Source organism: Castanea sativa, chromosome 6, assembly GCF_040712315.1.
Source record: "Castanea sativa cultivar Marrone di Chiusa Pesio chromosome 6, ASM4071231v1".
Classification (NCBI taxonomy): domain Eukaryota; kingdom Viridiplantae; phylum Streptophyta; class Magnoliopsida; order Fagales; family Fagaceae; genus Castanea; species Castanea sativa.
This window is the reverse complement of record NC_134018.1, coordinates 54,122,765-54,147,059: the sequence shown is the minus strand read 5'-3', so window position 1 is coordinate 54,147,059 and position 24,295 is coordinate 54,122,765. Positions and strand designations below refer to the sequence as shown.

The following is a 24,295-nucleotide window of genomic DNA, read 5'->3' as shown; positions in this document are numbered from 1 at the left end:
ATCCAATAATTCATCAAAAGAAAAAAAAAAAAAAAAAAGTGTATCGTACGTGTACAATTTGACATTATTAGCCTTTTAAAAAAAATTATTTTGAAATGTAAAAACTATTTTATCTATTTTAACATAACACTTTATAATACACTCTACAATTTACATCATATCTTTTATTCTTTTACACTTTATTTAAATATTATTTTTCTAAATTTTTTTATTATTATTTCTTTTTGGTTCCCAAGTCCCAACATCACACGAGAGCAAATTTTAGTAATGCTCAGCCATTCAACAGAAATGAGAGAAAATGTATGAATAAAAAAATTCAAAATATTAATAGCATACTTGTCCATGCTATTCTATTGTTAGAATGATAGGGGACGGAGCTATGTTTGGAACAGGGGGGCATTGCCCCCTAGTCCGACAAGAAAAAAGCACTTGTATTATACATAAATTTGAATCTGGCCCATGAAAAATTAAATTTGGTCCCCAAAATGCCCTTTAAAACTATGAAAGAGCCCAAAAAATCACATAAATAAGCCCAAACAACATAAAATCAGCCCAAAGTCTGATTTAAAAAAAAATAAAAATCACATTTGTATGCCAATCTCATACTCTCACTGCTCTCATCATAATTCCCAATAAAATTTCTAGGTAAAAAAAACACTCAAATACCCGTGAAAGGATTTTAGTTGAATGGAGTCAAAAAGTCTATAAAAGACCACACCACCACCTTTAGAAGAAAGTGTTTGAGTAAATTGTTGCCACATGCCACCAAATTTGCTAAAGGAAGTCAAGGTGGAACTTAAACTTAATGTGAAAGATCCTTTAAAAGTAAGTTTGGTTTTTATTTTTATATTTTTTTATGTTTTGGGGTTATTCAAATTTTGATTTGGGTCGAATTATGATTTTGAGTTCTCTTAGTGTGTGTGGTGATGGTCTTGTTTGAACATTTGAAGTTTATGCCTTTTTTTGGGAGTTTGTGGTGAAAGAAGGAAAAAAAACTGTGTCAATTTTTTTTTTGGTAGTTCTTTATAGAAAACTATTGGCGGTGGTAGAGTGGGTTAGTGGCAGTGTTATTTTTTATTGAGTCATTGACATGGTTGTGTTGTTTTTTCTTTTAGTTTGTCATTTTTTATTTTTGTAAATAGTTTGACATCTTTATAATTACATCAAAGAAACAACAAAGTATTATTAGGTAAATAATAAATATTAGCAAAAATCTTACTAACAAATTAGTATTTTGATTAAAAAAAAAGTATTTTAGTTATGATTTTTTAGCCCCCCCTCCCTTGATAGTCTGGCTCCGTCCCTGGATGATACCATAGCAAATGCCAAATTTGACACATCTCATGAATGTAATTTTTTGTGCTTGATGTACTAAATGCTAAAAATTTAGTATTCTATACATTTGATGCAAATGCTCTAAGTGCATAAGCACTTTTAGAAAGAAATAAGTACATAAGCTAAGAAAGTAGATGCAAGTGTAAGGAAATAAAAAAATCAAAGAGTGAATAGTGAACAGTAGTGTGTGTAGCAAAGTATGTGTAATGTTATAAGTATCAATAAAACTCTCTTTTTTTGAGAATTTTTGTGTGTAATCAACTATCATTTGTTACACAGCATTTGACACTTCCTTTTTTTAGAGCAGTCAATCTTTTCCATTTTCAAATTAATTTTTAGCTGGATATGGTGCGGTGTAGTGGGAAGAAATGGGAAAAAAGAAACATTTCTCATTCTCAAAAGGCCAGTAATGGGAAATTTCCATAAGTTCATCCCCATAAAAAAAATTAAAAAAAAATCTATTTCTGTTTCAAAATCCCATTAACGTATGGTGAATATTACATACAAGGCATGCAGAGCACCCCAATGCTAAGGACATGGCAAAAAACGAAAGGCTATGCCCAGCCAGTTAATGATGGATGATAATGGAAACCATAAAGTTTGATTCACATTCCGAGATTTTTTGCAAATGGTGTACAAACAACGATCTCTTTTCAAAGAAGAAAGTAGGAACAAGGGAACGAATAAGGGAAAGTTGAGTTCAGAACCTAAATGTATTAGCTCCTTGTCTCTTCTTGTAGAAAAACAGGAGAGCTAAGCAAGCAATTTTGATCCCTTGCGGTCTTCTTATTAGATATTCTTAGGCGAGGATCGGGGGTATTTGGATATAAAGATTGTGATAAAGCAAAAGAAATTCTACATGGAATTGATGGGCAATGCCTGGGCAAAATTGGCCGAATAGTAGCTTTTTAGGAAAATTTTAGGTAAATAGCATGCATTTGAAGTTATTTAGTTATGTAGACTGATTTTGAAACTCGAGCTTGGCAAACTCGAGTTCCAACTTAAAATCGAGTTTAACAAACTTGAGGTCCGATAGTATAAGTCTAAAAAAAAAAAAAAACCTCGAGTTTGATAAACTCGAGTTCCAGGACAGTAAAATATAATGACTAGTAAGGTGGACAAAAGGTGCAGGAAGTATTAGAGGGTGTTTGGTAGAATAATTTGAGATGAGATTTTTGTAGTTTTTTGAAATTTGTGTGAGTAAAAAAGTGGGTAGAAATGTATGTAAAGTTGTTTAAAATGTTAAAATGTGAGTTTGAGATTGTATACCAAACATGCCCTAAGACTTTGGAAACATAAAAGCCAAAACATTAGAATATGCCATCACGTGGGATAAGTGGTGGGACTTGGGAGTAGAGCTTTTTAGAAGCTTCATGAATAGCTTTTTGTTTTTTTAAGTGGACTTCGAGTTTCACGTGTTTTTTTTATTATTTAAAATCCACATCATATGATTACTAATTGGAACTCGAGTTAGCTAAACTCGAATTTCAAAAATAGTCTACATTACTAAATAATTTCAAACATATACTATTCACCTAAATTTTCCTAAGAAGTTACTATTTGGCAAATTTTTTCATAATGTCTGGCACTATGGTACACCATTAGCACAAACATTACTCTTGACCCTGCCCCGGGGGGGTCTATTCACATGTTGTGAGGTATATAAGAAAGCAAGCTATGTTTGTTACATGTAAACTGTTTTACACAGTTTTGCACAGTCTAAAAAATAATTGAAATCGTGACTCATAGTCACAATTTCTCTGGAGGAGTTTTTCCATTTTTCAACCCAATCCAACTTATTGAGTTAGGTTGAGTAGATAGATTGTGCTTACATGTTTCATGCTGTGTAAAAAATTGGGCTTTTATCAATAATTTGCATTTTTTAATTAAATATTACAATTTATGTAATATGCCTGAATTTTATTCTAAAATTTTAAATTCATCAAAACTAATTCTCAAAATAAGAAGACATAAACTTTTTTTAAAAATAATAATAATAATATAAATTTATATATACGGTGAGTCATGTTTAGTAGGATAGGTTGAAAAAACTTTCAGATGAACATCCATTGGAAGTTACCAAAACCTTGGTGCCCACACGATACAGTAGGCTTTAATTGGAAAAATCATTGAACTCCTTAGAAAATTGAGTCAATGGGCCTTATTCCCCGTTAGGCCGCAAATGATTATTTTTTTCAATCCAATCTGGCGAACATGGCCTGGTTTGGGATACCACCTAATTTAAATGCCGAAAGCAATTTCTTTAGCCCAATGTTTACGCGTATCGAATTCCGAACCTCCTTCAAAATGTCCCGAAAGCTGAAATATTTTTTCGTTTTCGGTGATTTGAAAAAAAAAAGAAAAAAGAAAAAACCCGAAAATTCGATTTAATTCTTGATTTTTTTTCTTCAGTTTTTTATTTAAAGAACTTCAATTGTTAAATTAGTCCTTCAAGTTTAATTTTTGTCAATTTAATCCCCACTTTGTTAAAATGATCCTGATGATACCGAAAATTATCCGTAAGTCATCCGGTCATCACATGCTCCCAATAGAGAACTTGCACAATATAAAAGCTGAAGACCTTAAGAACAATATAAAAGCTGAAGACCTTAAGAGGAGTACCGATGTAGTACCGGCCAAATACTCTTCGACGTTCAAGTTAGAGAAATCTCTTGTTTACAACTCTGGAGTGCCAAAACTGATGTGAATTATGCGTACTTTAGTTTGTGAGGGTTTTGGGGTATTTATAGTAGTGTAGGGTTGACATCTATACCTTGATCAAGAAGTTCTTTCCTTATAGGAGAGAACCTCTTGGATTTGCGTATCTCCTAGAGTTCATTCCTTATAGGAGTATTTTTTATTAGGGTTAAACGTGTGGCGCAAAATGTCTCCTTATACACGTATGCGTGGATATCAAGCAAGGTCATGTCAGATTCGACGGAGGTTCACTTATCCTTTTCAGCTTGTTCTCATCAGCTTCTAATGTTGTCACTAAGGTAGGTCGTCAGCTTTGATATGAAGCCGTAGACTATATGATGTAGTCATCTATAATAAGCGATGCCGATGAGATTGATGTGTTCGTCGCCTTTTCTTTCGTCAAGGTTTAATTACAAAATTATCCTCATCGGATCCAATTTAATCATTTTGCAAATCCATTAACATATGAAAACATTTAAACATTCCTTTTTATTTTTATTTTTAAGCAATACTCTTTTTATTTTTGGCTTAGATTAAACAATGCTTATTAATAAACAAGATATGCTAAAAGACACATATAATGAATGTTTAAACTTTAAACGATGTTATTTGTTTATAAAATTGAACAAAAAGATCATTTTGACTCAATTTATAAATTAAGGTGTGCATTTAGGAATTGTTGAATTTTTTTTTTTTGCTTTTTTTGTCTAAGTTTTTTTTTTTTGTGTCAAAATAATCTAGCTTTTAGTTTTTTGATAAAAAAAATTAATATAAAAGTTATAAAAAATTATATCTTTTGATAAAAAGGCAAATAAATTACTGGAAATAAACAATTCCCAAACAGAATCGAGAGATCAAATTAATAAAAAATAACTAATTTAACAACAATATAGTTGGGAGTACAACAAAAGTTCACAATAATTTTATAACATTCCTAAAATAGCCTATCACTTTACACATGGATGCAATATTTATTTTAATATTAATTTGAAAATGTTGTAAAATCTTGTTTTTTCAATAATTCATTTAACATTGGAAATAAGATTTAGGGGACTAAATTGAATTTAACTAAAAGAATATAAAATGCAAACATACAATTTATAGCCTATAAGTTTGTTGAATTGTCATTTAGTCCACTAAGTTTAATTTTTACCATTTTAGTCCATTAATATTGACAATGCAATCATTTTAATCACTCCATCCATCACCATTTGAAAAAACACAGTTAACTCTCTTATAAAAACATTGTTTTAAATCATTTTTTTTAAATATTCGAAAATAAAACGATATTGTTATAAGAGAGTTAACTATGTTTTTTCAAGTGGTAATGGACAAAAGGACTAAAAGAACAGCATTATCAAAAATAACAGGCTAAAATAGCAAAATTTAAACTTGAGATTAAAATTACAATTCACTAACTGTATTCTTAAACCCAAAAAGAAAAAAGAAAAAGAAAAAAAAGAATGTTAATGAATGCCATGACAAGGTTGGACTTGATCTTCCAATCAAAATTCAAAACCTTCACTTACAAGCAAAGAGAAAACAAAGATTTGCAGTGCAACTGACGGAAACTTATAAAAGCTTGGAAAAAAAATTTGGCGTAATTACCCTTTGCATAATGTTAGCTAAAAATTAAAGTAAAGTAAAGTTAATTTGATTATTATTTGACTGGGCAACCACATACACAAGCCTTTGCATATAATTACTATTAGCTCCCAAATCCACCAATTCTCATTCTCTCTCTCGCGCCCAATTCGCCTTCTCTTTCTCCTTCTTTCTTCCCCCATTCTTAAATCTCTCTCTCTCTCTCTCCCCTTTCCATTCCAATCAAATTCTCTCGCTGCCGAATCAAACACAGGGACCCGAACCCGATTTGAATCTGTTGCTTGGATCCATTTCCCAAGGTACCAATTTCACCTCCCTTTCCTTTCTGGTCAATCTTCCATTTCCATTTTTTTTTTCTTCTTCTTCTAATGTTAATTTATCAATCTGATTTATGCTTTTTGAAAAAATAAATGCTCCGATCAGAGCTGATTCAATGTATGAAAGTTTCTCACATTGTAACGGTCCAATTCGTCAGATCCATTTGCCGAGTTGATCTACTCCGCAATGCAATGCGATGCAATACAATACGATCCATTGTCGTTTTGATAATTCAATATCTATCTAATCTCTATATACATAGCTAGATCTGTGAATTTCTTGTTTAATTCATTTTTCTTCCTTTTTATGGTATTCACACTTTGAATTCTACGCTTTTTGGTTATGGTTTTAGAGAAGTGGAAGGCTTGCCTTAACAGTGGCCAAAGATAGTATCTATTAGGCTTTCTTTCGGCTTTGGATCAGTTAGTTGATTTTTCAATTCTTTGAAGACTTCATTATGTACATGCAGTTTGCTTCATGTATTGTTTCGTTAATCACGTTCTTTTTAGGAGTTTGTAATGATTTAGATGGATTTATTCTCTGTTTCGTTTTGAATTTTAGCTGAAACAGTATGAAGGTTCTATTAATAACACGTTTCACGTATTTGATTCGCTTAGTTTATATTGGTTTTGACGATATTTGACTATGGTTTCTTGTAATCTTTGTGTGTAGCTCGGCATGAATATAGTTTGAGCGAGTATTTGCTAGCTTTTTTTGTTTGAAAAAGCAATACTAATATGGAAGAAGAAGAAGAAGTAAAAGAAGTTAGGGCAATTTCTGAGAAGGATTCAGATAGTAATGAACTGATTGGTGGCGTACAGGAAAGAATAGGATTGTCTCAGCGGGTTATCAATGGCATTGGCACTGAGATTGGAAATACAAATGTAGGTTCTCTAGGAGTTGATTCTGTGACCACGGTCATGGACGAAGAACAGTTTGAGCAGGTATCGTTGAAAGATCAGGAGAAGTCTGTTGATGAATCTCTGGGAGTGGGTGGTGGTGATTTGGAATCAAATCGCTCTTCGAGTTCGGATCATTTAAGACACTCATCCGATCGGTTTCATGATGGTTCTCAATTATCTGGCATGTCTGGGGCAGAAATTGATTCTTCTTCAGTTGCTGAGATAAAACATGATTACCCCATATCAGGCCCTGGGCGAGAGAGACAGTTAGGTCATAACAAATCTTCCTCATCAACTAGTTTTGATTCTTCTGTATATACAGATGCTGCATATTCTCCCATTTCTTCACCACCAAGGCCTAGGCCCAAACCTGTTATGCCAAATGTGTCTCCAGAGTTGTTGCATTTAGTGGATTCTGCAATTATGGGGAAGCCTGAAAGCTTGGAAAAATTAAAGAATATTGTTACTGGTGAGGAGAATTTTGGAAGTGGTGATGAAATGGACAGCATTGCTTTCTTGGTAGTTGATTCACTTCTTGCAACAATGGGTGGTGTTGAAAGTTTCGAAGAGGACGAGGATAACAATCCTCCTAGTGTTATGCTAAATTCTCGGGCTGCCACAGTGGCGGGTGAACTTATTCCATGGCTTCCTTGGGCTGGTGATAGTGAGGTTATCATGTCCCCTAGGACACGAATGGTTAGGGGATTGCTTGCTATATTACGGGCTTGCACAAGAAATAGAGCAATGTGCTCTATGGCTGGTTTGTTAGGAGTTCTTTTAAGCACAGCAGAGAAGATTTTTGCTCAGGAAGTTGGTTCAACAGAGCAAATGAGATGGGATGGAACTCCTTTATGCTACTGCATCCAATACTTAGCTGGACATTCACTTAGTGTTATTGATTTGCATAAATGGCTTCAAGTCATTACAAGAACGCTTACCACTGTATGGGCTACTCGCTTAATGCTTGCATTGGAGAAAGCAATGGGTGGAAAGGAATCAAAGGGACCAGCACAAACATTTGAGTTTGATGGTGAAAGCTCTGGTTTGCTAGGGCCTGGTGACAGTCGTTGGCCATTCACTAATGGTTATGCATTTGCAACGTGGATTTACATTGAATCCTTTGCAGACACATTAAATACAGCCACTGCTGCTGCTGCTATTGCTGCAGCTGCAGCAGCAAAGTCTGGAAAATCGTCAGCTATGTCAGCTGCTGCCGCTGCTAGTGCACTTGCTGGTGAAGGCACAGCACACATGCCTCGGCTCTTCAGTTTCTTATCTGCTGATAATCAGGGGATTGAGGCATACTTTCATGCACAGTTTTTGGTGGTTGAATGTGGCAGTGGAAAGGGAAAGAAGGCTTCTTTGCATTTTACTCATGCATTTAAGCCACAATGCTGGTACTTTATTGGTTTGGAGCATACATGCAAGCAAGGGCTGCTTGGGAAAGCAGAAAGCGAATTGAGATTGTATATCGATGGATCCTTGTATGAAAGCCGTCCTTTTGAGTTTCCTCGGATTTCCAAGTCACTTGCATTTTGCTGTATTGGGACAAATCCCCCTCCTACAATGGCTGGTTTACAACGTCGACGACGTCAGTGCCCTTTGTTTGCCGAGATGGGGCCTGTTTATATCTTTAAGGAACCAATTGGTCCAGAAAGGATGGCACGTTTGGCTTCTAGAGGAGGAGATGTGCTGCCTTCTTTTGGTAGTGGAGCTGGACTACCATGGTTAGCGGCAAATGATCATGTGCAAAGCTTGGCAGAGGAAAGTTCTCTTTTGGATGCAGAAATTGGTGGATGCATTCATCTTCTCTATCACCCGAGTTTGCTAAGTGGTAGATTCTGTCCAGATGCTTCTCCTTCTGGCGCTGCAGGTTAACTCATTTCTATCTTATTTACTATATTTGAATAACACTAAATTAAGTATGGGCACTTTGATATTTATGTAGCAAGTGTTTGATACGTAATATGTGTTACTCTTGTGGTTGATTTTACCTTTAACGATAACTGCGCATTCAGGCAGTAATCTATCTTATCTGACACAATAATCTTTTGAGTCAACTCTTGAGTCTCATAAACAACTATAAATCATTCAATGAAAAAAGTAAGATTTTTCACTAGGTTTGATATTTATCATATGTAAGTGGCTAAGTTGGATGTTACTAAAAAAAAGGTTAAGTTGGACATTGTTAAAATAACTATATTTGTGGCTGATTTGATAAATTATTTTCAATTACTTTTTGGGGAATTTAGAAGGTTCACTCTACTCATACAAAAGCAAAAAGAATTATAAAAAAGGTTCCAGTTAAGGAGAAGTATCTGAACCTGGAGTTCAAATCTTCTATTCCATTTTTCCTGTTCCACTCTATACTCCATCAATAAAAACTTGCCACGTGTTCACCTGATTAATTAAATACTATCATTATTGACTTATCATTATTGACTTATTAATAACGGTAGCATTAATAAGTCAATAATAATAGTATTTAATTAATCAGGTGAACACGTGGCAAATTTTTATTGGTGGAGTATAGAGTGGAGCAGAAAAAGTGGAACAGAAGATCTGGACTCTCTGAACCTGATTGAGAAGGATAGCTATTTGGTTCAAAATAAACTAATGGTGTTTGTGGGGTGTGGGGAAGAGCTCTCTGACATCCTCCATTTCCCTCTCTTGTCAACGGAAGAAATTCATTTTTGGTTTTAATGCCTTTTTCTTGTGAGGCTAACTCATGCTTTTCTTGCATTTGTTTAAATTAATTTTCTGGTTTTTGTTAAATTAGCAATGTATTCAAACAATAAAATAAGTGGGGTAAAAAAATAACTATTTCCCTTCTCTCCTCTCTCTCTCTTGTGCACGTGTTTGCCTTTTCGCCTTAAACCTTCAATTCATTTTGATACTCATATAATGAATTTCTTCCTCTTCTCTTTTGTATCTGTTGCGAGCTTTTGGATATGACTGAAAGCTTTTTAGGGCATTGATCTATGTTTCCATGAAAATATCCTTAAAAGATAATGAGAGTATAAATCTAAATAAACTTTTAGCATTCATAGTTAATCATATTATTAGCCTAAGCAGAATATTTTTTTGATAGGTAATTAGCCTAAGCAGAATATGAAATTTCTCTTATGAATTGTGCCTTGAATAATTTGCTAGCATTTGTGTCTTCCTTCTTAATTACCCATTAGTAATGATTCAGGAATGCTCCGACGACCAGCTGAGGTTCTTGGGCAAGTCCATGTTGCTACACGGATGAGACCAATGGAGGCGTTGTGGGCCTTGGCCTATGGTGGTCCCATGTCTTTGCTTCCACTGGCAGTAAGTGATGTTGATAAAGATAGCCTAGATCCACAACCAGGGAATTTTCCTTTTTCACTGGCCACTGCTACTCTTGCTTCCCCAATATTCCGAATTATTTCTATGGCTATTCAACATCCTTGGAACAATGAAGAGTTGTGTCGTACCAAAGGACCTGAGGTTCTGTCTAGAATCTTAAACTTTCTTTTGCAAAGTCTGTCTTCTGTTGATGATGGGAAGCGCAATGGTGTTGGAAATGAGGAACTTGTTGCAGCCATTGTCTCCCTTTGTCAATTTCAAAAGATTAATCACGCCCTCAAAGTGCATCTTTTCAGTACGCTGCTATTGGATCTCAAAATTTGGAGCTTGTGCAACTATGGACTACAAAAGAAGCTTCTCTCATCACTTGCAGACATGGTTTTCACAGAGTCATTGGTAATGCGAGATGCAAATGCTATTCAGATGCTTCTTGATGGCTGCAGAATATGCTATTGGACAATTCGTGAAAAGGACTCGGTGAATACTTTTTCTCTAAAGGAGTCCATGCGTCCAGTTGGTGAAGTGAATGCTTTGGTTGATGAACTTTTAGTAATTATTGAACTTCTAGTTGGTGCAGCACCTCCTTCTTTTGCTTCAGATGATGTCCGTCGTTTACTAGGGTTCATGGTTGACTGCCCACAACCCAATCAGGTAGAGTGACAGTGTGGACATTGTTCTCTAAAGCAGATTCATATTGGTGTGGCTGTTTGCTTTGATGCTGTTAATTTTTTTTTTCCTTTATTTTTCTTTGTGATATCAATATCAACCAGAACCAAATGAGGGATTGGATTACTAATAAGAACAGACACACCAGATATCTATCTATAACGCAACAAGGAAAACATAAAGGTTTATCTGTTTATATGTTTTCAGTTCAATACTTGAAATTTTGCACTTAAATTTTCAAACTCCTTAAGGCAGCCCTTAAAACATAACATGGCAGTACCTAAAAATTCCCTTCTCTCTCTCTCTCTCTCTTTTTTTTCCTGGTCTTTTTTTAATAGAACTAAAGTTTGTATGATATAATATGTACATACATACGTATGTATTAATATATGTACGTACATATATTTGCTTTTGCTAATGTCTGGTCTTTTGTTATTGGTTTAAAATGCTAATGATATATTGCTTGATAGTTTCTAACATGAATGGTTTTAAGTGACACAAATTCAATGTTTAAATTAATCATTACCTGGCTTTTAAGATGGTACATGTAATATACACACATATGTATAATGTATATATTTAACACATTGAAATATTTTCCTTGCATTATTATATATTTTTTTTCACATTATTTGTTAGTTATTAGTAGTTCCCTGTATCTTGAAAATGATTTTTGGCTTATGCAATCTCTAATTTTCCCTTGTATTTTTTAATTATGTGATTATTCTGATTTTGTGGGTAAAGTAGGAAAGAGTTCCAAAGCCAAAATAGCAACTTTGTTAATTGAGATGAAAATAATTTGATAGCCAAAAGTAAATTGGTTAACTCTTTTTAGGCTAAATATTCTTTTCATCCCTAAAATATAGCCTAGGTATTTTTTTGTCCTTCAAAATTTAGAAGGTTCTATTTTTGTCATTGAAAATCTAAAATGTTGTACTTTTTGTTCTTCTGTTCACTTCTGTTAAGTTTTAGGAACAAAATTAAAACCTAAATGATATTTCACAGACAAAAGTTGAACCTATACTGTATCTTTTTTGTCCCTAAAATATTGTTTAGGTTCTTTTTTGGTCCCTAAAATATGTAATCTGTTGGACATGCTGACAACAAATTTAATGAAATTGGACTGAAGGATGAAATGGATGACAATTTAAAATTTTAAGGGACAGAAATAGAACTTTATAAATTTTCAGGGATGAAAAAAAGACAACCTGTACTATATTTCAAGGATGAAAAGAATATATTTGCCATCTTATATGTGTAAAATTATGTATTTTGTATATATGAAAGATAAAGACATTAATATGAACAATATGGTGCTGATTTCATTAAGTTAGTTCCATTCTCCTTCTGTGCTACCTGATTGCATCTTGAAATACAAAATTAGATAATCAACTCAAGGACCTTTTGTATATCCTCAAATAATCATTTTTATTTACTGTAGCATGAGCTGTCACCCTAAAACCTTCTACCTTAACTATTATCCTTAAAGTTGTAAAAAAAAAAAAGCCAAACAAGCTCTTGGCACAACACTGCTAAACTGACTATTGAGAGTTTAGTAACATATTAAGAGGTGCATGTGTTTTGTTTTGCATATCCAATTTTTTAATCTAGTTACGTTGTCAAAGAACATATGTTTTTCAGGAATTGTAGATTTGATTATAATCTTAAAAAGGGTTCTACTTTCACATGGCTGTGGTTCTCCATAATCTTTGTGTTTAATTGTTTAGAATTTGGTAGTGACAGTGAACAAATTATTCCCCTTTTGCCCTCATGGATGGTGTTTACTTTTCATTTGAAATTTGAACTATTTTCTTATTGTTCTGCTCAAAATGACTCCTATGTTAATCCAGGTTGCAAGGGTGTTGCATCTAATGTATCGGTTGGTGGTACAGCCAAATACATTTAGAGCTCAAACATTTGCAGAGGCATTCCTAGCATGTGGTGGTCTAGAAACACTTCTTGTTCTGCTGCAAAGAGAAGCTAAATCTGGTGACTCTAGTGATATTGAAACTGTGACTGAGAGTGATGAAAGTTTGTCAGTCCAGGGACCTGAACTAGATTGCGATAGTGGGGTACCTGAGACAAGTCAGGATGATGTAGGATCCACAGAGGAAAAGGAATTTGTTTTACATGAGAAAGATTGTGATTCTCAACCTCTTGAAAGTGGTATCAGCCCTGTTGCTTATTCCCCCAGCAGGAAAGTTGAAAGGATGACGTCTGCATCTGAGAATCCTTTAATTAAAAATTTGGGTGGTATAAGCTTATCAATTAGTGCTGACAATGCAAGAAATAATGTTTACAACATTGACAAAAGTGATGGGATTGTTGTTGGGATCATAGGTCTCTTAGGTGCTTTATTAGCATCAGGGCATTTGAAATTTGGTTCACATGCTTCTTCAGATATGTCAAGCAATCTTTTTGGTAGTGGGCTGCCTGATGGAGGCGGTACTATGTTTGATGATAAAGTTTGTCTGCTACTTTATGCTTTACAGAAAGCTTTCCATGCGGCACCAAACAGGCTCATGACTGGCAATGTATACACGGCTTTAATGGGGGCTTCGGTATGTCTTTAACTTGTTTTTATCTTCCACATTCAGTCCTATATACCTGATTATCACTAATCCAAATCTGCAATTTTCTTCCTATATTATATAAACACTCGTTGACTGAGATGGGAGATACTTTTTTTCGGGCTTTGTTCAGATATAAATAAATGCATTGGTTTGTATCTATGTATATCTGTAGGTATGTGTGTGTGTGTATATATATATAAACTATTCTGATTCATAATTCTGAAATTATTGTTTGTTTAACAATGAAAGGTCTGATGTTGTTTCCTTTCCCATTACTTCATATACTCTGTTGACATTGTATGAACACTTTTTTTTTTTCTTTTTTCTTTTTTTAATTTTGATTGAAACTTAGGGATTTTGATGAAAAACCTTAGAGCCTGTATTGCACCCTTATAGTTCCACTTAAGATAAATTTTTGTGATATTGCACTATAAATGGTACAACTATCTACAAAACATTGGATTTTAAAATTTTTGCATCTCCTTATATAATAGGCTCTGTATTTGTCATCATGATTGCACTTATTTTGCAATAAAAATCTTAAGCTGCTTTCTTTTGAGTTATTTTTTATGCTTTTTATATGAATATGAGATGGATATTTAAATTGGTAAATGCAATTAATTTTCTCCTTAGGGGCCTTTCCATTTGCCAGGGGCAGTTCTGTTTGAATTGCAATCTCTAGTGTTTAGTTTTTGTTTACCCAATTTCAGTGTGCTCAATATTTCTTTGTTTGAAGTCCTTTACAATACTCTAGAAAACTCCCTTTCAAGGGGAGGATTATCTATGCCTTATGAGCTCATGCAGGTTTCAGTCTATATTTTGTATGTGTTAGAAACATGTATTTTGAGAGTGGGAATCTGATTTTGATATTTTCCCATATTTTGTTTCAGATTAATGCTTCTTCGGCGGATGATGGCCTGAACTTTTATGATTCTGGTCATCGCTTTGAACATTCACAACTTTTGTTGGTTCTTTTGCGTTCACTTCCATATGCATCTAGGAGTTTTCAAAGTCGAGCTCTGCAGGTATTATTTCCATGTTTCTTGTGCTCTGACGTGTGAATTCATTTTATGTGAATTTGTTAGAACAGAACCTCTAATATCTTATCTTTTTCTTCCTGAGATGGAATTGGTACCTATTATTGAATGAATGTTGTATTTTCTGGTGTTTGGTAGAAGTAAGAGAAAAAAAGTCTTGATACTTGTATGAATTATGCTGGTTGATTGTGTTGTATTTGGTCTGCATGATATCCATTATTTGGCTTTAGCATGTGATATTTATTCTATGAAGTGAGAGTCTGTGTCTATTCAGATTTAATATCTGAGGGACTTAAATAATCATTTAGTCACATTTCAGAATTTTTTTTTTTCAGTTTGCTTAAATCTTGTCAAAGTTTAGAAACGATTGCTAGATGGGTAGAATTATCTTCATGCAAATTATTTAATGGCTTCCATTGTAAAATAGTCATCGGAGGTTGTATCCTCTATTTTAATGCATTGTTAGACTGAGGACTTTTTTTGAACCACAGTTGTCAATTTTACTTATCTTTCTATCTTTAGTTGTCTTCCAGTTGTAGTTTACATGCATATATGCTTCAAGTCAAGTGTTAGAGGGAGTGTATGGTGTGTTGTCAATTGCTAAAAGATACAGCCATCATGAAAGTTTGTTTATGATTATCCAGTAACAAGAGTTTTAGTTGCTTGAATATCTTGCTTTTGTTCTGCACATTTTTGGTTCTCCTGATTGTGGTCCTTGACATTCTATTTTAGTTCTGAGCTGCTTCTCTCTATATGATTTCAGGATCTTCTGTTTTTGGCTTGCAGTCATCCTGAAAATAGAAGCAGTCTGACAAACATGGAGGAATGGCCTGAATGGATTCTGGAAATTCTCATCTCGAACCATGAGGTGCTACTATTAGAATTCAGTTTGGACTCTTTGTATGTTTTTAAATTTGCGTAGTTTAAGTCATACATAAAGTGTGAAGCATGACATAGGCCAGAAAGTATTAGTTTTTAGCTGCGATGTGTGACTTATTTGTTATGTGCCGATAGATACCAGTTTTGAAGATTCTAACTGTACTTGTTTTTACAGTTGGGTGCAAGCAAAAGCTTTAATTCTACAGGCTTAGGAGACATAGAGGACCTTATACACAACTTCCTGATTATCATGTTAGAGCATTCGATGCGCCAAAAGGATGGATGGAAGGTTATTTCAGTCAATCTTAGACTTAAGACATTCACTGCTTTTGTTCATAATCAATAGATTGCTGCATATCCTTTCAAGTCTGTTGTGTATTATCATAGTGATGTTTATACCATGTTGCACCTCCTGCTCTTGAAAGTGCTAGGTGGAGGGTGAAGTTGTGGGTTCATAATGATGTTGATATACCATGTTGTGCTATGGCCTGTTGCGCATACCTTGTTGTTCTCTGCATTTAATTGAATGGCTGCTTAGGAGCCATGTTTTTACTATCAATTTGAAATGTAGTTAATTCATCAAAAAAAGAAAAAGAAAAAGAAATATAGTTAGATGTGGAACTTGAAATGAAATACTGGATTTTGGAGTATTGGAAGTTTTGTATTAAGAGCCACTGCTTTGAATTGATGAGGATTATGGAATGTGCAAGTCAACAGAGGTCTCAAATTTTACTGGAAGTTCAGGTATAAATAAATGTGATGCATAGGGGTCAATGAATGGTATGAGATGCCCTTTCAATTAATTGTTGGGACTGCATGGATCTGGACTGTCTATGACGTGGAACCTACAGAAGACTAATATGCATGGACAATTTACATCCTGCAGAGTCCTGTAGTAATTTGGGGAGGTAGTCTCTCCACAAACTACTTTTAATGCAATGCCTTTGCAGGGGAAAAAAAAGTGGGTGAAGCATCTAGCATATACATTTTTTATAATGCATGTGCCAGGCCACTTGCTTGTTTTGTTTGTAATTCTCAGTTTCGATGAAAGAATTTCTTCTACTGTTCTGGTTCTAATTACAACTCGAGAATTGAATTCTTTGCACTGACAGGTCCTAGCTATGTGCATGTGTCATCTGTTTTGTGAATTAGTTGATGAAACTGGGAGGATTGAAGTTTGTTTGGTTTAATATTTTCTATGTATCAATATTTTCAAGATGGGTTAACTTGGTTTCTCTGGAGTGCTGGCTTTTCTAACAAATTTCCAATCTGGTTGAATCAACTTGCTATCTTTATGTGTGAAAAAATAATGAAATGGAAGGCTCAGTTTTCCGATAAAAGTTTAAGAGCTTTCCTTGTTGAGGATCTGCTGTTTGTTAGGCTTGCTGACTGGTCTAGGCTTAAAAAGTGACTTGCACAATCATTATTGTTCTACCTGTTATACTTCACTGATTTGATACCATTGCCCTTGATTGAATATATGTATGTATCTTGTACTTTCAACTGAATGGAGATATATCTATCTATTTTTGCTGGAAATCATTATATTGATCCTGACTAGATTTCCTTACTCTCTAATCATATCAATTTTATTTATTTATTTTTGGTTATTACTTCCTCTTTTCAGGATATTGAGGCTACAATTCATTGTGCAGAATGGCTTTCTATTGTGGGTGGATCAAGCACAGGAGATCAGCGGATCAGGTACTATATTTCTGGCTTGTTCTGCAAACATCCCCTACTCTTTTTGGAAATAAATGATTTACTCTCGAGATTTGCTACCCTAGTTTTACTTTGCTGCTGTTTCTTGATTCCATAGCTGACAACATGTGGGCCTCCCAAGCAGGTTTTGATACGTTTGGGTTGAAATTTCTTTGTTTAAGTAGTTGGGCTGACCTGTTTCAAAAATGCCCTTTCGCCATCCCTATTTGTTGTGAATGCTATCTGGTTTTCATTTTATTTCATTTTTCAATTTTAAATAAATAGAATATTTGGTGTGCAGCCACTCACATACAAACAGGCACACAAGTTTTGTGCCTTTTACATTGGACAATTTATCCATTCACGACTAAATTTTGTTTAATCTTTGCTGCATTAACCATAGTCAGTTAAACAAATAAGTGTTTAAACTTGATTGGATCATTTGGTACACCAGATATATTTTTGGTGCTTTACTCTTATGTATATATAGGCCATAGCCTGTGTAACTGGGTAGCAACCTTTATTCTTCTTTTAATGAATTATTTACTTATAAAAAAATGTGGTACACCAGAAAAAAAAAAAGACGTGTGAAGGACTATGAGCCTCTTTTTTTCCCCCTTAAATACTTTGTATATATATAGCATGTTAGGGTTGGGGGGTTCTGGGCTGGATGCAGTGTAGTCAAAGGCAAGCTGGGCGCTAGCCTAGTTGCCTGGGTGAGGTGAGGCGCCATTAAGGTGCCTTTAGTGAGGCACTCACCTTTAGTGCCTAGGTGAGCTGAAGGCGAACACCTTAAGCCATGAAACCTATTGTAAATTTTCTTCTCAAAATTTTGTTTTTTTAGTTTTAAATTTTTAATAGAAGCTTGTTGTAAAACCTATCATTAGATTATTAATTTTAAAAAGCATGTTATAAAAACTATTGTTAAATTAATTTACAGGAGTTTGTTGTAAAACTTATTGTTAGATTAATTAATTTCTTTTAGAAGCTTGTTGTAAAACCTATTGTTAGAGTAACTAATAGAGCCTAAACCATGTTAATTCTTGAAATCATTTGATAGACCTAATTTTTTATGCAACACATTTAAAAACACTTTATTATAATATTTCAATACACTAGGTGCATATGATTTAAGTTGTATATGTATAACAAATATATTTAGAACTTGGCGCCTTGCTTTACTCGGGCTAGCGCCTTTTTGTTGCCTCATGCCTTGGGTAATACAAGGCCTTGGCGTCTTAAGTTGCCTTTGGATAGCCCCCATTTTTTAGCCTATATTCATTCAAAAAGGGCTAGAAAATAAACATAGTAGTTAATTTTGCTTTGGAGCAATTTGAGATCTTTTCAATGTCGGGTGATGTGTTGAAATAACTTGCTTATACTTGCATTGACTCATTTCCTCTCCTTTAAAAAATAAAAATAAAAAGTAGAAAATAAATTCAGGTACGTGTATTGGTGTCTGACTTGTGTGCTAGTTTGTGAGACAAATATAAATGGTGAAAATTCCAGAACTGATTTACATAAAAAAAGAGAGACAGAAGGCCTCTTGGATTGACATTGACTATGTTTAGGATTATGATTTGCTGGATATTTACATAGTCCTATGCTTTTCTCAGGTTCAGTCTGTTGTAATTTGTCTTTATTGCTCAGATATTTTCTTCCATTGGCTTTGTCCAACTAAAATACTCCATGTAGTTTCTGTGCCGCAGAATGCTAAATGTGGTCCTTTTCTAGTTTTCAAAACAAAATTATGTAGCATGTGCAAATGAAATTCATGTAGGCTATGTTTTAATTCATATACGCCAACAGTTTTACTTATCAAAAACATCAGCAGCAGTTACTTTTTTTTTCTTTCATCTTTCATCTTTATCATTAATAAATCACCTTATTTGGTTCATCATCTTCAACTTTTAAAGACGTGAAGAATCTTTGCCAATATTTAAAAGAAGGCTGTTGGGTGGCTTGCTGGATTTTGCTGCAAGGGAACTGCAGGTTCAGGTATCTTTTGTTTCTAGAAATTAAAGTTCCCTTGTTTGTTAAAGGCATTATGCCAGTTATTTGGCATTTTATCAATGTTTGTAGATCTGATGGCAAATTGCCTGATATAAATCACTTCTTTTTTAGTGTTAACTAATTGAACATTTATAGAAAATATTAGGCAAAAATCCAAAACTCTCCCTCTAACTTTCAGCTTTTGTCATTTTAGTCTTCTAATTTTCAGTTTTGTCATTTTAGTCCCTTTAAATTTCAATTTTTGTCAATGTAGTCTTCTGTTAGAATTTAGTTACCTTTTTCCTTTAAGTGGCTCTTTCTTTTTTTCTTTTTTCTTTTTATAATAATTTTCGTAATTAAAAGAAAATTTTAAAAAGCTGTTAAATAAAAAAAAAAGTTACAAATCAAAACCAAAATATACGAACGACGATGGAAATCAGAAATCGGTCTCTGCAAATTAAAAATCGGTCTGAATCACATCTTTGACTATGGACCCATCTCAGACAGTAGAAAACTTGTAGCTTTCAACATCTGGGGATCAGCTGAATTGAAAAGGATCTCCATAAACCCATTGATAACTGTATTTCCTGAAAGCATAGTTTTGATATCCACATCCATATATGCTTCATGCCAGAACCGCTCAATTTGGATGACAGCCATTTCAGACTCCTCCAGGACTTCTGACATACAAAGTTTGCTAATTACATGTCTTAACTCACTAATTGCCCCATCAATGGTGGCTTTGCTTATGACACTATTAGGAGAAGTGGAAGGCCTTATTGACTTCATGATTGGCTCTGCCTCCAGTGAGGATTATCATATTGGTTTGGAATTGAAATGGGATTCTGTTCTTGCCAGCTTGCAATTAGCATTTTTACCGATTTCTGATTTCCATCGTCATTTGTTGGTTCGTTGGTTTAGTTTTGATTTCTTAAATTGTTTTTTTTTTTTTAAAGCTTTTTAAATTTTTTTTAATTACGAAAATTATTATTATTTTTTAAAAAGAGCCAAAACGACGTTGTTTTGGTCACTTAACGGAAAAAGGTAACTGAGTTCTAATGGAAGACTACATTGACAAAAATTGAAACTTAAAAGGATTGAAATGACAAAACTGAAAGTTAGAGGACTGAAATGACCAAAGCTGAGAGTTAGAGAGATAGTTTTGGATTTTTGCCAAAATATTATATTTTAAAGGCCTTCCTCAAACTTTTATACGTTAATTATGATTGAGCAGTATATTGCTTCCCATTTCCTTATTGTACTTCCTCTTTCCCCCCTTTTCCCCCTTTTCCCCCCTCCATTTTATTCTCTTCATTCTGTTGCCTATTGGAACTACTTGTGAGTTGCTAGTTATCTCTCTTAATGTTCTTAAACATGGGAATGATGAAAGCTATTCTGAGCTTTCATTTTTTTCTAGTAATCTGCAATAATTTCTACATCCAGTTTTTCCCTTTCAGCAGACTCAAGTTATTGCTGCAGCTGCTGCTGGTGTTGCAGCTGAGGGGTTGTCACCAAAAGATTCTAGAGCAGAAGCAGAGAATGCTGCCCAGCTTTCTGTGGCTCTGGTTGAGAATGCAATTGTTATACTAATGCTTGTTGAGGATCATTTACGGTTGCTGAGCAAACTATCCTGGGCTTCACGTGCTAAAGATGGTTCTCCATCTTCCTTTTCTCTTGCTTCTCCTTTGAATAACCACCCAAATTCATTAACAACTGGCAGAGAATCAGTGGAAGCTATGGGTGATCGCAGATCATCAACTAGTGATACTGGGGGACTCCCTCTTGATGTATGTATACCCTTATTCCTGAACCATATCTCACATACACAACCATGCACCCACACTTTGGGATTTATTTATTCGTATTATTGATTCTTTTAGGTACAGTATTTGAACTGTAGAAGTCTTTAATGTTTCTTTGGGTACATGACTCTTAGTGGCAGAACAATTTAATTCTTTATGCTTTGCATCTGAATTACCCTAAACGTGATTTATTGTCTGAGTTTTATTCATTTTGCTTTTTTGAGTACACTGTCATATTAGTTTGAGTTTTATAGTCTAGTTGCTTCTCATGCTGTCATGCTTTCATTTATCAAGATGTTAGTTTTTTATTCGTAGAACTTACACATTTTGACATATCAATCAGGTCCTTGCTTCAATGGCAGATACAAATGGGCAAGTTTCTGCAGCAGTGATGGAACGCCTTACTGCAGCAGCAGCTGCTGAGCCTTATGAATCTGTCGCCTGTGCTTTTGTGTCATATGGGAGTTGTGCTATGGATATAGCTGAGGGTTGGAAATATAGGAGCAGATTGTGGTATGGTGTTGACCATCCTTCAAAAACAGCCGTCTCTGGTGGTGGTGGCAGTGGCTGGGAATCTTGGAAGTCTGCTTTGGAAAAAGATGCAAATGGAAACTGGATTGAACTTCCTCTGGTAAAGAAATCTGTTGCAATGCTCCAAGCTTTATTGTTAGATGAGTCTGGACTTGGTGGTGGTCTTGGTATTGGCGGAGGATCAGGTACTGGAATGGGTGGAATGGCTGCACTATACCAGTTATTGGACAGTGACCAACCATTCTTATGCATGCTTCGGATGGTGCTTCTCTCAATGAGGGAAGAAGATGATGGTGAAGACACTATGCTTATGAGAAATGTAAGCTTAGAGGACGGCATGCCAGAAGGAAGGAAGCCGCGCTCAGCCTTGTTGTGGAGGTAAGTTATCTACAGCTATTTTTTTTGATAAATAACGTAAGAGTATTATTAATAATAATAAAGGAATTGCCAAACCGAGTACATAGGGGATGTACTAATGATGCAGAAATCATGAAACAAGAGAACAACGGTCAAGAAAAATAGAGAAGGAAGAAAAGGAAAAATGAGAAAAAACCACACTCCATTCGAAGAGAGTGTGTAAGAAATAAGACTTAATCTCCAACAAAGAGCGTTCGCAACCCTCAAAACTTCTAGCATTCCTCTCTCGCCAAATGCACCAAATCAAGCAGTGAGGTACCAACTTCCAAATATCAATGTGACGATGTCTCGCAAACTTTCCTTGCCAAGCCTCAAACACCTCAAGAACAGTACGAGGCATAACCCACTGAATACCAAACAAGCAGAAAACCAGAGACCACAGCTCCCAAGCTATGGTGCAATGAAGTAGAAGATGATCCACCGACTCCCCACACCTCTTACACATAAAGCACCAGTCAAGCACAATCACTCGTCTTTTACGAAGATTGTCTGTTGTTAAGATCTTACCTAAGGAAGCAGACCAAGAAAAGAAGGCTACCCTTGGAGGAGCCTTCGATTGCCATATCATTTTCCATGGAAAGGAGACAGGAATATGAGGATAGAAGGAGCTGTAATAATCTCTAACCTCAAATCCTGTATTCCTTGCAGACTTCCAACAAACCTTATCTGGTCCAAACCCTCTCATCGAGGAGTAGAGTAGCCCCATAAACCGATCAAAGGCTTCTTCTTCCCAATCTTGTGGAGGACGACGAAATAGCACATTCCAAAGTGAAACCTCACAGACCACCCCATAACTTCGGCCACCGAGGAGTCCTTGGACCTACTAATACAATAAAGCTTAGGGAAAGGCCTCTTGGAGAGTACAATCCCCACACCACACATGCTTCCAAAATTTCACTCTAGTACCTTCCCCCACATCATAAACCAGGAGTTTAGAGAAGTTCAACCAGCCACTTCTAATATATCTCCACAAGCTTACCCCATAGGGACTTGTCACTTTCTTCGAACACCAACCACCCCAAATATTCCCATATTTTGCCTCTATAACCCTCCTCCAAAACGCATCAAGTCTCGGTTCCATACCTCCACAACCATTTACCTAGTAAGAGGCAGAATTAAAATTACCCAATGTCTTATACCCAACCCCCCATCCCTGCAAAGGCCTACAAACCTTGGCCCAATTAACTAAATGCATTTTAGGTTCACCACCAATCCCATCCCACAAAAAGTCTCTCTGTAATTTCTCCATACGCTTGGCCACCTTCCCGGTAAAGGAAGTAAGGAAAGAAAGTATGTAGGTAAAGACGATAATGAGCTTTTAATGAGTGTCACCTTACCCCACTTTAGATAAATACATTCTCTTCCAACTAGCTAATCCCCTCTCCATTCTCTCAAGAATCGGGTTCCAAACAGATAAATCCTTAAATTTTGCACCTAAAGGAAGGCCCAAATATTTCAAGGGCGAGAAGTGCCCACACCCCAACAAACCAACCAAATCCTCCAAATTGGATACGCCACCAACGGTACCAGCTCAGATTTCCCTAAGTTAATACGAAGCCCAGACACCTCCTCAAATCTAGCAAGAATCGCCCTCAAATTAGCAATCTGAGAAGGTTTCAAGACATCACAAAAAATCAAAGTGTCATCTGCAAATAGAAGGTGAGACACCATCATCGACGGACCGCCGTATTGCCCACAGAAAAGCCTGAGAATTGCCCAGTGGAGGCAGCCACATCCAACATACGACTTAATGCCTCCATCACAATAACAAATAAAAATGGGGATAAAAGATCGCCTAGCCGAAGCCCACTAGAACTTCCAAAGAAATCAACAAGTTGGGCTACCATTGATTAAAATGGAAAACTTTACAGTTGAAATGCAATACCTTATCCAATTTCTCCATTTTTCTGAGAAACCACACCGCTGTAGCATATACAATAAAAAATCCCAACTCACATGATCATATGCCTTCTCCACATCCAACTTACAAAGCACACCCGGAACTCCTGACTTCAATCTACTATCAATACATTCTGAAGCAATCAAGACGGAATCCAAAATTTGTCTGCCCTTCACAAAAGCATTTTGTGAACCTGAGATAATTCCATGCGCCACCCTACGAAGCCTATTAGCCAAAACCTTAGAAATAATCTTATACACCCCACCAACTAAGCTGATAGGCCGATAATCCTTTACCTCCACAGCATCCACTTTCTTAGGAATAAGGGCTAAGAATGAAGCATTAAGACTCTTCTCAAACACTGCCTGAGTATGGACATTGTGGAATACAGCCATAATTTCAGTTTTCAAGACACCCCAACAAGATTGAAAGAATGCCATGGAAAAGCCATCCGGGCCAGGTGCCTTATCACCATTAAAGTCATGGATCACCTCGAACACCTCATCTTCCTCAAAAGGCCTATCTAGCCAACTCGCATCTTCCACCGAGATGCTAGAAAAGTCCACATCATCTAAGACCGGTCTGTGAGCCACATCCTCAAAGTAAA

At 35.3% G+C, this 24,295-nt stretch overlaps 1 protein-coding gene across 2 annotated transcripts in view; it reads left to right on the top strand.

The window, feature by feature from the left end:
* The first annotated feature begins 5,763 nt into the window (after positions 1 to 5,763).
* Positions 5,764 to 24,295, top strand: part of LOC142641477 (BEACH domain-containing protein C2) — a 43,446-nt gene continuing 24,914 nt past the window's right edge. The window contains exons 1-11 of one of the 2 annotated variants that reach the window (XM_075815918.1): positions 5,764 to 5,936; positions 6,628 to 8,730; positions 10,054 to 10,841; positions 12,707 to 13,417; positions 14,320 to 14,454; positions 15,230 to 15,334; positions 15,521 to 15,634; positions 16,973 to 17,049; positions 18,963 to 19,044; positions 20,499 to 20,825; positions 21,184 to 21,749. In XM_075815918.1, the coding sequence (XP_075672033.1) occupies positions 6,693 to 8,730; positions 10,054 to 10,841; positions 12,707 to 13,417; positions 14,320 to 14,454; positions 15,230 to 15,334; positions 15,521 to 15,634; positions 16,973 to 17,049; positions 18,963 to 19,044; positions 20,499 to 20,825; positions 21,184 to 21,749 (4,943 nt within the window). In that variant the 5' untranslated portion in view covers positions 5,764 to 5,936; positions 6,628 to 6,692. Of the gene's footprint in view, positions 5,937 to 6,627; positions 8,731 to 10,053; positions 10,842 to 12,706; positions 13,418 to 14,319; positions 14,455 to 15,229; positions 15,335 to 15,520; positions 15,635 to 16,972; positions 17,050 to 18,962; positions 19,045 to 20,495; positions 20,826 to 21,183; positions 21,750 to 24,295 lie in introns of both variants that reach the window. The other variant, XM_075815917.1, reaches the window with a different exon arrangement.